The sequence below is a fragment of the Ictalurus punctatus genome, chromosome 22 (assembly GCF_001660625.3).
Source record: "Ictalurus punctatus breed USDA103 chromosome 22, Coco_2.0, whole genome shotgun sequence".
Taxonomy (NCBI): domain Eukaryota; kingdom Metazoa; phylum Chordata; class Actinopteri; order Siluriformes; family Ictaluridae; genus Ictalurus; species Ictalurus punctatus.
This window is the reverse complement of record NC_030437.2, coordinates 19,193,744-19,208,796: the sequence shown is the minus strand read 5'-3', so window position 1 is coordinate 19,208,796 and position 15,053 is coordinate 19,193,744. Positions and strand designations below refer to the sequence as shown.

Genomic DNA, 15,053 nt, shown 5'->3' with positions numbered 1-15,053 from the left:
TTTCGCAGATGTTCCACGAACGTTGCACAAACGTTTTTTTTGTAATAAATAAGAAATGTAACTGAAACTGCCGTGGTATAGGAGGAATAAAAGACTTCAGGACTTGCTGTCATGGGGAAATAATCAGTGATGGGATGATAACAGAAAACGGTTAACTTTCAGGAAGTGAACGCTGGGCCTGGGCCATCATGAGACATGTTTTTTTTTTTTGTTTAGTTTTTTTAAATAACGACCCTGATGGGAAGCAAGTTTATTTGATGATAAAATTCTGTACCGAAGATTTTCCCCCCGCTCTTTCCAGCGTGATAAATATGAAATGACTCTTTGCGTATGGTGATGTAATATTTTTGTTCTCATCCCGCCCGGCCGTAGCGGACACACAGCGATAAATCACACGGTACTGCAGTTTAACGTTGTTAAGGAAAGGCGGGGTTGTTCTGACCGTGGTGCGGTGGCCGGGGCTCGCCTGGTCCTGGTTGACCTTTTGGTAAGTGTTAGGAGTGTTCAGCCATCTTGTTTTCTCCAGCTGCTGTTTGTGGGCGTGAGGCTGAGGGCGCGCTTGCACTCGCTTTCCTTCGTCGTCGAAGCTGAAGGAGGTGACGGTGGCGGGAACTTCCACCTCTCTGCGCGTCCTGGTGCGCTCCAGGAGGACGGGGAAGCGGTAGGCGTATCCGGTACGGTAACCCTGAACACGCAGAGAGAGAGAGAGAGAGAAAGAAATGGTTAAAGCGCTTTTCAGCTAAGGTTTTCATCAGAGATTTTGCTGTTATTAAAGCTTCTGTTAGGAATTTATCCCTTTCTGGACTACTAGAAGAAGATCCGCTACCTGCTACCACTTATTATTGTTGTTTTCTTTCATTTTTAACAAACATTCCTACACGCTGTAGCTTTAAAGTGAATTTTGTATTATAAACATAAAAACTTACTATAGGAAGGTAGCTCTGGTGCTAGATAAATAGTAGGACTAATAATAATAATAATAATAATAAAAATGAAGTCTCTGACCAGGTTATCGAGGGTCCTCATGAGCGCCTCGAACTCGTGCTCTCCGAGTCGGTTCTTGTGCATGGGTCCGAACGTGGATCCGGCCCAGCCCACGGTGCCGGCGGGGTTCGGTCTGTGAGTGTTCCGGTCCAGCATGATGAGGTTCTCCTCTCCTCCAGCGCAGCACAACGCCGAAACCTGAAACATGGCAGAATTTCTAAAGTCTAAAGTACGGGATCGGATTTACAGACGGCGCTTCACACGGTCTCCGCCTTAATCTCATTCCTTTCTACCTGTATCTGACAGGCTGTCTGGATGTGGTAGATGGTGTAGAAGGCCTCCTCCACCGATTCTCCCAGAGCCACGAAGCCGTGGTTCCTCAGGACAAGAACCTTGCGCCGACATAAAACAGATGATTAGTCAGTGTGTCTGGGCTGTGCATGTGATGATGATGATGATGATGATGATTCAGTGTCGTTTCTATCACCTTGCAGGTGGGCCCGAGACTCTTCTGCAGGTCCACTCTGTCCTCCTCCTCCTCCATCACGCCGTTGTAGTCATAATACGCCACCTCGCCCACCAGCAAAGCCTCATGGGACAGCGGCAGGAGGCCGCACTTCATGGCTGACACCTGGATTAAACGGATTAAAGGTGAAGGATCGAGTCGAGTCGAACCAGGTGTGTGTATGTGTGTGTGTGTGTGTGTGTGTGTGTGTGTGTGTGTGTCGTACAGCAGCTGTAGCGGGGGTGTGGAGGTGTAGTAGGCAGCGGACGTCGGGTCGGGCGGAGTAAATGGCCGAGTAAAGGCTGAAGGCGGAAATGTCCACTCCTAATGTAGTGCTGCCCTGCTCGATCACATCGCCAAGGATATTCACCTTCACCTACACACACACACACACACACACACACACACACACACACACACCATCCAGCGATCCAAATATAGCAAAGGGTGTAGAGGAGATTCAATTCTGGAAGCTATTAGAGCAGGACAGCTAAATAGTACAGGAGACACGTGTAATAAATGAGCGTATGCATATTTCATCCTCCCCTTCTCCTCTCGTACTTAAAATACATCTCAGATGAGCTGGAATTCATCTCTGACTGAATAAAGTACTACAAATACAACAGCTGCGTAGAACGAGACAGAGGAGTAAACAAATACTTCATCTGACATCTGTCCGAAATCTGCCCGGTGACCCCCATGACCTCGAACGTGTCGTGTACAACCCCGACTCCAAAAAAGTTGGAAATGTGAACAGAAACAGAATGCAGTGATTTGCGGATCTCGTAAACCTCGTATGTTATTCACAGTAGAAGGTAGGAAACATATCACATGTTTATCACATAACACGTCTCAAAAGAGTTGGGACGGGGGGGGGGTCGCAGCAAAATGCCGGAGGATGAGACTCTTACCAGGTTCGAAGCAGTGACCTCGCCATAGGTCAGGCCGTCAGGTAGAACCAGGAAGTGCTCCTGCTCTTTACTGATACGCAGCTATAGACAGAGACAGACAGAGAGACACTCTATACACACGATGTCATAAACAAGTGCTGATTGTAGCTGTGTACATGACTCATCTGTCACTTAATGTAGGAAAAAGTCCCAGAATATACACATATATACACAAGCTGCGGTAAATATGTATAGGTGTAGTGTGTAGGATTCAATGTGAGCCAGGCTGTGGTGACTGTGTAGTGTGTAAAGTGTAAAGTGTAGTGCCTAGGGTATAGGGTGTAGTGTATAGTGTGTAGTATGTAGGGTGTTGTTTGTAGTGTTTAGGGTGTAGTGTGCTTTGTATAGATTGTAGTGAGTAGGGTATAGGGTGTAGTGTATAGTATGTAGTGTGTTAGGTGTAGTGTGTAGTGTGTAGGGCGTTAGGTGTAGTGTGTTAGGTGTAGTGTATGGTATGTACTGTGTAGGGTGTTGGGAGCTAGTGAGTAGGGTACAGGGTGTAGTGAGTAGGGTATAGGGTGTAGTGTATAGGGTATAGGGTGTAGTGTGTAGGGTGTTAGGTGTAGTGTGTAGGGTGTAGTGTGTAGTATGTACTGTGTAGGGTGCTGGGAGCTAGTGAGTAGGGTATAGGGTGTAGTGAGTAGGGTACAGGGTGTAGTGAGTAGGGTACAGGGTGTAGTGAGTAGGGTATAGGGTGTAGTGTATAGGGTGTAGTGAGTAGTGTATAGGGTGTAGTGAATAGGGTACAGGGTGTAGTGAGTAGGGTACAGGGTGTAGTGAGTAGGGTACAGGGTGTAGTGAAGAGGGTATAGGGTGTAGTGAGTAGGGTACAGGGTGTAGTGAGTAGGGTATAGGGTTTAGTGAGTAGTGTATAGGGTGTAGTGTATAGGGTGTAGTGTATAGGGTGTAGTGTATAGGGTACAGGGTGTAGTGAATAGGGTACAGGGTGTAGTGAATAGGGTATAGGGTGTAGTGTATAGGGTGTAGTGAGTAGGGTACAGGGTGTAGTGAGTAGGGTACAGGGTGTAGTGAGTAGGGTACAGGGTGTAGTGAATAGGGTATAGGGTGTAGTGTATAGGGTACAGGGTGTAGTGTATAGGGTACAGGGTGTAGTGAATAGGGTATAGGGTGTAGTGAATAGTGTATAGGGTGTAGTGTATAGGGTGTAGTGTATAGGGTGTAGTGAGTAGGGTACAGGGTGTAGTGAGTAGGGTACAGGGTGTAGTGAATAGGGTATAGGGTGTAGTGAATAGTGTATAGGGTGTAGTGTATAGGGTGTAGTGTATAGGGTGTAGTGTATAGGGTGTAGTGAGTAGGGTACAGGGTGTAGTGAGTAGGGTACAGGGTGTAGTGAATAGGGTATAGGGTGTAGTGTATAGGGTGTAGTGAGTAGGGTACAGGGTGTAGTGAGTAGGGTACAGGGTGTAGTGAATAGGGTACAGGGTGTAGTGAGTAGGGTACAGGGTGTAGTGAGTAGGGTACAGGGTGTAGTGAGTAGGGTACAGGGTGTAGTGAATAGGGTATAGGGTGTAGTGTATAGGGTGTAGTGAGTAGGGTACAGGGTGTAGTGAGTAGGGTATAGGGTGTAGTGTATAGGGTGTAGTGAATAGGGTACAGGGTGTAGTGAGTAGGGTACAGGGTGTAGTGAGTAGGGTACAGGGTGTAGTGAATAGGGTACAGGGTATAGTGAATAGGGTACAGGGTGTAGTGAGTAGGGTACAGGGTGTAGTTAATAGGGTATAGGGTGTAGTGAGTAGGGTACAGGGTGTAGTAAGTAGGGTACAGGGTGTAGTGTGTAGTGTTTAGGGCACACCGTGAGCCGGGTCGTAGTGAGCTGAGTCCATCCGTACAGATCAAACAGCCGGTAAACACTCGCCAACTTACAGCGCATCAGCCGCTCCCCCTTCACCATGGCAACCGTATCCCATCCATGCAGGTCATTAATGGGGGTCACCATGGTCACAGCTGGAGAGAGAGAGAGAGAGAGAGAGAGAGAGAGAGAGAGAAAGAAGAGTGATATAAAGGAAAAAGAAGGACAGGAAAAGAGGACGGATTATGAGGAATGAGGAACGATTAGGAGCGAGGAACGGATTATGAGGAACGAGAGGAAAGAGAGGGATACCTAGAGAAACAGAAGATTGCAGACAGAGTGAGCTGTCAATCACGTACACAGTACAGTGAGCTAGCTTACACATCAAAAAGAACAGCGTACCCTAAGAACTTCCCGCTGAGGGAAACACAGGACACGGCTTTACCACGGAACTGTCCAGAGCTTCAGGTGCACCTCCACAACAACACAACTATATTCCCCAAAATCAACTTCAAATGGAAGCTTGGCTCTTTTCCAGTTCACTGACATGGGAATGGGCGGAGCTAAAAACTGTACCGCAGCCAGCCACTAGAGGGCCTCAGAGACATTCTGGCTTCACTTTTACACCCCTAACAACGTCTACTGATAGAGTACATACACGTATTCCGAGTGTGTGTGTGTGTGTGTGTGTGTGTGTGTGTTTTGCTCACAGGAGGGCAGTGCAGCAGGAGAACCGTGAAAGGCCATGAAGTCAGCGATCTGCCTGAGAGCCCACAGACTGGACGAACTCCCACCTTTCTTCATCTGCTCCTGAATCAACATGTCCAACTCCTCATGGAACGACTACACACACACACACACACACACACACACACACACACACACACACACACACACACACAGAGGCATGTGTATAAACAGAAAGGCATCTAAAATTATTTACTATTCACTATTTAGATAAAGTACAGCTACCAGTTCACACACACACACACACACACACACACACACACACACACAGAGTACCTCTCAGTGGAGCCTGCAGTAATTCCTGCACATAAAAGTTCTCTCTCTCCTCTCTAGTGACAACTAACGCCAGCATGCTGATAGTATCACCACTTTCCGTCCCACTGTCTCTCTCCCCCTCCCTCCTTTACTGTCTCTCTCTCTCTCCCTCCCACTGTCTCTCTCTCTCCCCCTCTGTCTCACTCTCTTTTACTGTCCGTCTCTCCCTCCCACTGTCTCTCTCTTTCTCTCCTTAACTGTCTCTCTCCCACTGTCTCTCTCTCTTTAACTGTCTGTCTCTCTCTCTCACTATCTGCCTCTCTCTCTCTCTCTCCCTGTCTCTCTCACTGTCTGTCTATCTTTCTCTTTGTATCCGTCATCGACACTCTCTCAAACATATTCAGTCTCTCTCCCTTTATCTGTCACTATCTCCCCTTCCATAACTCTCTCTCTCTCTCTCTCTCTCTCGCTGTTTGTCTCTCCTTGGCTGACAGACTCTCTAATACATTTCCTATGTCTAAATGTCTAATGCACTCTTCCTGAGCTCTTTCTGTCTTTCTCTCACTCCATCTCTCTGTGTGCCTTTCTCTGTGTGCCTTTCTCTGTCTCTCTCCCCTGTCTTTCACTCTCTCTCTCTCTCTCGCTATCACTAATGCACTCCTGTTGCCAATTTCTCTCTAATGCACTTTGTGTGTGTGTGTGTGTGTGTGTGTGTGTGTGTGTGTGTGTGTGTGTGTGCAGCTGTGGAAGGATGAGTTGGGACAGATTATAGTTAAGCTGTAGAGCTAATCATATCTTTGGGAACTTAATGAGGGGGAAGGAGACAGGGAGACAGAGACACACAGAGAGAGAGAGAGAGAGAGAGAGAGAGAGAGAGAGAGAGAGAGAGAGAGAGAGAGAGAGAGAGAGGGAGAGAGAGAGAGACGCACACAGAGACAGACAGAGAGAAAGGGAGAGAGAGACAGAGAGAGAGAGAGAGACACGCACACAGAGACAGAGAGAAAGGGAGAGAGAGGGAGAGAGAGACACGCACACAGAGACAGACAGAGAGACAGAGAGAAAGGGAGAGAAAGGGAGAGAGAGACAGAGAGAGAGAGAGAGAGACACGCACACAGAGACAGAGAGAAAGGGAGAGAGAGGGAGAGAGAGACACGCACACAGAGACAGACAGAGAGACAGAGAGAAAGGGAGAGAGAGGGAGAGAGAGACATAGAGAGAGAGAGAGAGAGAGAGAGAGAGAGAGAGAGAGATTGGAGTGGGCTAGTAAAGGGTGAAATTAGGATCGAGTTCACTATGGATGTCACATGAAACACTGTGTGTGTGTGTGTGTGTGTGTGTGTGTGTGTGTGTGAGAGTGAGCATGTACTTTTTGTAAAGGCTCCCTTTCTCTCTCTCTCACACACACACACACACACACACACACACACACACACACACACACTCACGGGACTCTGCAGAAGGCTGGAGATGCGATTCTTCGAGCCGCTGGTCGGAGTGACCTGCTGCGGCGGGGACTGCACCGCGTCCATCACCACACACTCCCCGTCCACCGGGCTGTGCTGCACCGGCGTCCCTTTAGGAGTGGGAGACGTGCTCATCTTCTTTCACAGACGCAGACGGAGACAGACAGACAGACAGAGAGAGAGAGAGAGGGAGGGAGGGAAGGAAGGATGCAGGGCGGGACCGGCGCACACAGCTAGAGAAAGAGAAGAACAGATCAGCGGTTAGTGAAATAGGATCTGCAGTATAATTTCCCTGTGAGCGGAATCACGGAGCGGAGCATCCTGATTGGTCAGAAGGCGCCGGTTAGTTTTCATCACGCTGTAACTTTAAGGAATTCCACATCTTCAGGAGTTTACGCTTCTCGGTAACAGCTAGCTAACAGCTACCATTTGTGTGTGTGTGTGTGTTAGAGGTAAACTGCTGCGGTAGAAGAGGAATAAAACACTTCAGACTGTGACGTTAACGTAAAATAATCAACCTCCAGGTGACACGTACGGAATGGATTTCACACTTCAGACCATCATTATCTGCCAAGTCATCACTAATCAATCATTAATCTAATGATAACGAGTCTTTATTGATCACGTATACATCACGGCACAGTGAAATCCTTTTCTTCATACCCCAGCATGTCAGGACGTTGGGGTCAGAGCGCAGGGTCGGTCATGATACAGCGCCCCCTGGAGTAGAGAAGGTTAAGAGCCTTGCTCAAGGGCCCAACAGTGCCAGCTTGGCAGTTCTGGGGCTCGAACCCCCGACCTTCTCATCAGTAACCCAGAGTTTTAACCGCCAAACCACCACTGCCCCCTAGTGTTTCGATTTATTTGTACCATCAGGAGTGTGTACGTTAATTACAAATTTTTTTAAAATTCAGAATTTGAAATGGATTTTTGGGGGGAAATTGTTATTTAAAAATTATTTCTCACACACACACACACACACACACACACTTTTACAGTCAGTCCTGTGGAGAAGAGATAAGACTTTTCACCCACACACCCAAAGTCTTACACTAACGATTTCCAATACCGTCAACACACGCACACACATTTTCTTCAAGCCTTGTGTTTTTAATGTCCCTTTGGACACGTTTACTTCACTAAGGCTTTAACAGGGAACTCGGAATCTACATGACTCACACAGTACTGAATTTCGTTCAGCGCTTTCGCTATTAGTAACGCAGAGAGATGAGTCACAGAAACTCTGGTCGCTCTTGTGCAATGTAATCTCTCATGTAGAAATATGAACGCTTCATAAAAGTGCTTAAGAAGGAAGAAAACGGAGGGGGAGGGAACAAAGTCGTCGGCTGTTATACGGGATTTAATTAACTGTATGGAAATAAAGTTCGATATAAAAAACAAAAAAACAAAACAATAAGTAGTAAAAATAAGTAGATGGGTAAAGTTTGAGGACAAACTCGTTGCTGGCTCGACAAAGCCGGTCTGAAAGTTTCGAATGTTTATCGGTTTGAAATCTGAAAGCTGTAAGAAAGAAAGGGAGACAGATAGATAGGTTGCCAGTACTTCCAGACTTACACTTTTTTTTTTTTTTTTTTTTTTTTTTTTTTAAAAACTGTTACCTCCTTTACCAGACCTTTTGGTCCATTTAAAAAATAAATAAATAAATAAATAAACACACATTGCTATATTTTGTTCAAAAATATATTTCTTCCATAAATATTAATGTTTGTTTACAAAAACATTCGATTTTTATTTTTACTGCAGTTATAATGTTGTAGCCTTTAAAAAAACTATAATAATAATTTGGATAAAGTCAAAATTCATGTCATGCAAATGTAAAAAATAAAAAGAATCATATATATAAAAAATGTTATCATTTTATAACTCCTTTAGAAAATGAACTGATCCGCTGATATGAAACCGTAGCCGTCACCTCGTATTAAATACTGTGATTAATTCTGATTACTTGACTGTTAATCAGATTACAACCTGGTTGTGTCTGTACTACTGATGATGATGATGATGAAGTTGTTCTTTGTTCTAGAGCACATCAGCTGCTCTGAGCGCTCGCCTCTCTCTGGGGAGAACTTTAATAACCGGGACCTGTCTGGAGCCGTGTCAGAGAAGAGATCCCGATAAACCCGCTATAAGCCCCGACCGCTTACCACACCAACAACTTCTCCATCCTCAACACGTCAGAAAAAACACTTCCAAAAGCACCGACACTGGAGACTCCTTCCGTAAACGCTAAATGAACGCGTCCTCACGTAGAAACGATAACACGCTTCAAAAAACAACAACAAAAAACCTCCGTCGTACGGGTCCCTGTGGACGGGCTGTTACTATAGAAACGATACCGTGTTAGAATGAGCACGTGAATATAAACCTGTGCTACTCACCAACTGCGGTTATAGAAAATCTACCTCCGTCGTGAACGAGCGATGAAAATGCACATGAAAGCATCACTGCTTGAGGGACTGATGCATACAACGTGCTCATTTGCATATCTGAGTTTTCTGAGATTAGGCTAACGCTGCTAACAAATAATGGAAGCTTAGCGCCACCGGTTCAGCGTGAGCGTGATCCCACACTCGCTTCACCTCAGTAAAATAAAAGAGTCGAATGTGTAAATTCCTCCTCCAGCTTTACCATTTACACCTCGGCGGGCCATTAAACCAGAGCCACTCCCCCACATTCTTGTGCTTCCTGTTTGCCCACACAGCGGTTTGTGGAAGCAGAGCCGGAGCTGGAAACGAGGATGCGTATTGATCGGTCTAAAAGGAAAGATCCGACTGGCCGGATACGGACGTCTTTCTCCACCACGGAGAGACTGGAACGCTTTTTAGAGGAAGCGAGGCGTGGGAACGCATCATCGCATAAAGCTCGTACATCCCCTTAAAGCTCTACAGACCTTCTTCCTCATCCATTTGCAGAAGTGTGCACGCCCTTATGTAATTGGGAATGTGTTCGGAATCAACCGATCACATTCGAACTCATGTTAAATACTAATTAGTGTACACCTGCCATCGATTAACGTGACTGATTAACCCCAAATAAAGTCCAGCTGTTCCTATAGGAGTTTCCTGACATCTCCTTGGGAACACCCAGCTGGAAAAGCCACGGGCCGCAGAGAGCTTACAGAGCAGGTATGAAAAGATTTCAATCAGGAAAGGGTTACAAAAAATATTTCCAGGGCATTGGGTTTACCATGGGACGCTGTAAAGATAATAATCAACACGTGGGGAAAATATGGCACGACAGGGACGCTACTAAGAACAGGACGTCCTTCTAAAATTGATGAGAAGATCAGGAGGAACCGGTCAGGGAGCGGCGTTAAGAGACCTGCGGCAATTCCTGGCGAGTACTGGTGCTCCCTACATGCGACAACAAGCTCCTGAATTCTTCATCTCTCGGGGCGACGGGGTAGGGTGGCAAGACGGAAGCCTTTTTTTAACCAACACATAAATAAATAAAATACGTCCAATCTCGTAGAACCATGAGGAATTACGTGTTACGGTCTGATGAGACCAGAGTTGAACGTTTTGTCCGTAATACCAAAAGATATCGGCAGAAGAACACCGTCTCTACGGTGAAGCACGGTGGTGGCGGTATCACACTTTGGGGCCGTTTTTCGTCAGCTGGAAACTGGGGCTTTAATCAGAGTGGAGGGGAAAATGAAGATCTCCAAGTGCCAGTCAGTTCTGGAGCAAAACCTAACGGCTTCCGTTAAAACACTACAGATGAAGAGGAACTTCAGCTTCCAGCACGACGACGACTCAAAGCGAAACCTCCAGAGCAACAAGGGAGCGGCTTCAGCGGAACGAGTCCAGGGTTTCGGAACAGAGTCCGGACCTAAATCCGATCGGAGATCCGTGCGTTGACCCGAAGAAAGCGGCGTGCAGGAGATTCCCAGCCAGTCTGACAGAGTCAGAACGCTTTCACAAGGAAGAACGGCAAAATATCACCGGGTCACGATGCGACTCTCACCTACAAAGATCCAACGCTGTGATGAAATCTAAAGCTGCTTCAACTGAGGGTTAGTTTAGGGGTGTGCAAACTTACATAACCAGGTTATTATACATTTTTTATTTTTATTTTTCCCCCCTAATATTTTTTTTTTTTAATTGTTTTTCCACGTTAATTAACGGGCGAAAAATTTCACAATAAATGGTAGAAAAGGTTCTGACATGATTCATCACCACTACAAACACCTGCCATGTTAACAGGGGTGTGTAGACTTTACATCCACTTTAGAAATGAGCTATATAATAACAGATTTAAAAAAATAATAATAATAAAAAGTGTAAATATACAGTATATCCTGTGTGTACAGTTTATACACAGTATATAAACATATATAAAACAAATACAGCTTGAAACTGTGCAGGAATGGGCTGTACGTCCTTTATTGATAAATGAACAATCAAACTGTCATTAGACAAACAAACAAACAAACAAACAAACAAACAAACAAAATGAGAACATTTTTTTTTGTAGATAATTAGTTTAAATCTCACACAGAAAATCTAAAAACAATAAGAGAGAAAATTCAAGGACATCTCTTCCAAAAATAATTGAATAAATCACTCATTTAAAAAATAAAAAATAAAATAAAATCTCAATGAAATTCTCATGAACAATATTTGGATTTTTACTTTTTTAATTAAAAAAAAAATTAAAAAAAAAAAAAAAATCACAATGTTTTTACACAAAAACACAATTCGTGCCCCTTTTTACCAAGGGTGCCAATAATTCTAAAGCTGCCTACTAACCGTTGATTATTTTATTTATTTATTTAAGACATCTACTTTAAAAGTTTATACATGCGCGTTCGTATGGAAATCTGGTAGAGAACCTTGTAGAGTAGTTGTTTACAGAGGCTGAGGGGGACCGGAGTTCGTACTGATTAGCAGCGGAGGTTAAAGAGAATGATACACAGCGCGAGTCGTTTGATTCTGACTGGTTAAATGACTCATTCATCTCACGGACTTTAGAAAAGGAGACAGACGGGTCTCGGTAACACATCATGCACACACGCGCACACACACGCGCACACGCACGCACGTCTTCATCTCTGTGTATCCCCGGGAGAAAGGGAATGTCACGCCCACCACACCACGTCTCCCCGAGGACAGACTAACGCACGGCGTGGGCGTCTCGCTCAGGGAGAAGCATCTTTGAGAAGATCGGTGCATCACAGACCAGAGTCTTGTGTAAAATAACATCAGAAACAAAACACAGAGACATAAATAACCACCACATCACAGTATGAAGTACGTGGTGCTTTTCCATGTCACCTTAAAAGGTATGTCGGTGCTCTTTATGATCTCAAATGTGTTATATTCACGTGAAAGACACAGTATATACTCTACAAAAGATAGTATAGATACGCATGAGGTGCCACTCTAGTCCTTACATATGACAAACGGCATTATGGGTATTCTGTATCCATCACTGAGACACTGGGTATTCTGGAAGGGTTTCCTCATGTTATGGCATTATTTGTAAATAACTAACACGTCAGTTTGTCATGTACTGTAATGTCACGTAGAAGTTTACTTTTCGTTTATGGTGTGTTGGTCAACTGTGAACTAAGTCAAAGTGAAAGGAAATCCTTTCGATCATTGGGTGAAAAGCGACTAAACTTCCTGCTGTTCCGCCTGGCATCATGACAAACGCTGCCTTCGAGCCACCACGATGTCGTAATTACAACGCGGGAACTCGTATTTTTCTAAATCAACCCGGACTTTCCGAGACTTTTCCTGAAGGCAGCAAAAGTGGCTCTAAATTAATCTGATAACTGCAAAATAAATAAATAAATAAATCTGATCTGATCAGCTCTTTTACACGCACTTAAGAAATGTAATAAAGGGTATTATGGGGTCCTGATCCAATGACGCATGCAAGCTCTTTTCTCTCCATTTGTTTGCAAGTATATGAAAGTGTATGTTTCAGATACAGCAGCACACTGATTGGTTATAGCAGCTTGTTGATCAATAGGCCACACCCCTAGTTCATGTGAAGTCCAGCACTTTTTCAGGTGATATTGCTGATAAAGTCCGAGTTTACTTGTGTCTAGACTCAGACATGATCAAAATATCACTGATCACCGTGGTCCGCAATGTCCAATCACTAATCACCGTGGTCCCCAATGTCCAATCACCGATCACCATCGTTCCCAACGACCAATCACTGACCATCGCTGTTTTCAACAACCAATTACTGATCATCATTGTTCCCAGTGGCCAATCACTGATCTCCAATTCTCCCAAGGAACCATCACTAGTCACCATGGTCCGCAATGTCCAATCACTGATCAACATTTTTCCCAATAGCCAATCGCTGATCACCATTTCCAGCAACCAAACCACTGATAACTACTGTTCCCCACAACTAATCACTCAACACCATTGTTTGCCCCCCCCCCTCTCAATATTTTAATAATCAATTCTGTTAAAACTCTATTCTATACTTTCTCCAGAAAAAAAAAAAGAAAGAAAGTCTTCCTTCTTCACGCAACATGTATTTTATATGCAAATTACGGTGTCGATTCAGTGAATTAGTTCACTCAGTCTGACTCTCTCTAGACTGGATTAAGAGTTAGCCTATTAGCCGGTGTTTTAGAGTGCACTCAGGACAGGCACGCTGCAAGGACGCCGTTATTGGAACACAGCCTATCTGAAAGCGGTAAATACACACATGGAACACGCTGGAAATCAACTGAAAATATATCGCCATGTCTTTAGTAGGACTAATTTGGTTAGCATGCGGCTAATCGAGGATGATTCGTGTCCCACGCGCGGCTGCCTAGCAACCGTTACGGCGCGCGCTGATGCAAAACATCAGCACCAGCACAACGCGACGGTTAACTCGATAACTCGCTGTAGTAACGGATGTGTATTCAGCATCATGGCGATGTACGGGAATGGAATATCCTCGAAACTAAAGGGTCACGTCCCAAACCGAGCAACAATACAGTAACCTACTAACTAGGTTGTATTTGTTATTGTTTTTTTCGGTTTGTGTGTGTGTGTTAGTGGGCTATCGAAATGTTACGTCATCAGGGCTTCGACGAGTTCTCTTGGGTCACCATGGTTACGATGCGAAATCCCATACTACCGTACTAACTAGCACGCCCTGTCACACTAGGGAGTAAGGGAGGATACTAGGCTAGCTACTGTATATTCGGTTTGGAACGAGGCCCATTATACATTTTATGAAGTAATAGCGGATATCATGGTGTGTCCAAGTGAAGGATCCTAAAATTACCCCTGTAGTACCCTTATGCCAGCTACAATGCACCAATGTTCAGGCACCAGAATTATGTTAATATAATATACTTAAAAAAAATAATAATAAAATATAACAAATACAAAACATGCGCATATATGACAAACTGTTGTTTATATCCAGAGCCCATATCCTAGGACTCATAGAAAAACAAGGCCGTGCCCAAACACACACACACTCACGATTTAACCTCATAATAAATCATCACTAAACATAATGATCATCCGTGAGGCCTCAGGTTTATCCGGGCTGATTTGATTCCAGTTAGAGAAATAAAAACAGCACAGAAAACGCGGATCTTACCTTACAGCATCCTCTCCGGTTTGGCCTTTGTATTCGTGTTCCTGCCCCACCTGCAGCCGTGAGCACAAATCCTGACAAACACAACACACGTGATGAAACTAATCCCCTTTCTTCCTCCTTCCGATGAGAACCGAGGTTCTTCCCGTTAATGGTTCACCACTAAAAGCTTTAATCATGTAAGGAGAGAGAGAGAAAGAGAGAGAGAGCATCCCTCTGTAGACCAGCCCACTGCCGCGCCTCAGCTCCAGCCACACATCACCGACATCCTTCACGATTCAACTCACTGAGCCGACTCGTTTGAAGTGAATCGAGCCGCGCGACTCCGGACCGGTTTGATTCACCACGGCTGACTGATTCAGGGGAGAATTTGAATCGTGATGCAGACAAATCGACACCTTAACACTCAAACTTTTTCAATTTATATATCTTTTTTTAATATATTTTTTTTTATTAAATACCATGGTTAAACGAATCTTCTAAATCAAAACCTTTCCAAATATACTCATAGGCAGGCAAATATTTCTAATGTTAACTCAACGTATAATCTCAAATCTGGTGACAGTTTGGACAAAACTTCAGCTTATGGATTATTATACACTCTCAGGGGGGAAAGAAGAAGAAAAAAAAAAAGGGTACTAAACTGTACCCTGTTCAAGAACACACCTTTTGCACCTTTATACACCGATCGGACAGAACATTAAACGCACCGAGAGCTGAATTGAATAATATTGATTAACTCGTCACAC

At 44.6% G+C, this 15,053-nt stretch overlaps 1 protein-coding gene across 4 annotated transcripts in view; it reads right to left on the bottom strand.

The window, feature by feature from the left end:
• Positions 1–14,892, bottom strand: part of add2 (adducin 2 (beta)) — a 23,679-nt gene extending 8,787 nt beyond the window's left edge. The window contains exons 1-10 of one of the 4 annotated variants that reach the window (XM_017452428.3): positions 14,308–14,892; positions 6,697–6,947; positions 4,960–5,092; positions 4,253–4,404; positions 2,401–2,481; positions 1,716–1,865; positions 1,472–1,615; positions 1,278–1,376; positions 1,006–1,182; positions 443–685 (exon numbers count right to left, since the gene is read on the bottom strand). In XM_017452428.3, the coding sequence (XP_017307917.1) occupies positions 443–685; positions 1,006–1,182; positions 1,278–1,376; positions 1,472–1,615; positions 1,716–1,865; positions 2,401–2,481; positions 4,253–4,404; positions 4,960–5,092; positions 6,697–6,849 (1,332 nt within the window). In that variant the 5' untranslated portion in view covers positions 6,850–6,947; positions 14,308–14,892. Of the gene's footprint in view, positions 1–442; positions 686–1,005; positions 1,183–1,277; positions 1,377–1,471; positions 1,616–1,715; positions 1,866–2,400; positions 2,482–4,252; positions 4,405–4,959; positions 5,093–5,272; positions 5,422–6,696; positions 6,948–14,307 lie in introns of those variants that run through there. The other 3 variants (XM_017452426.3, XM_017452427.3, XM_017452430.3) reach the window with 3 other exon arrangements.
• Positions 14,893–15,053: the final 161 nt, after the last annotated feature.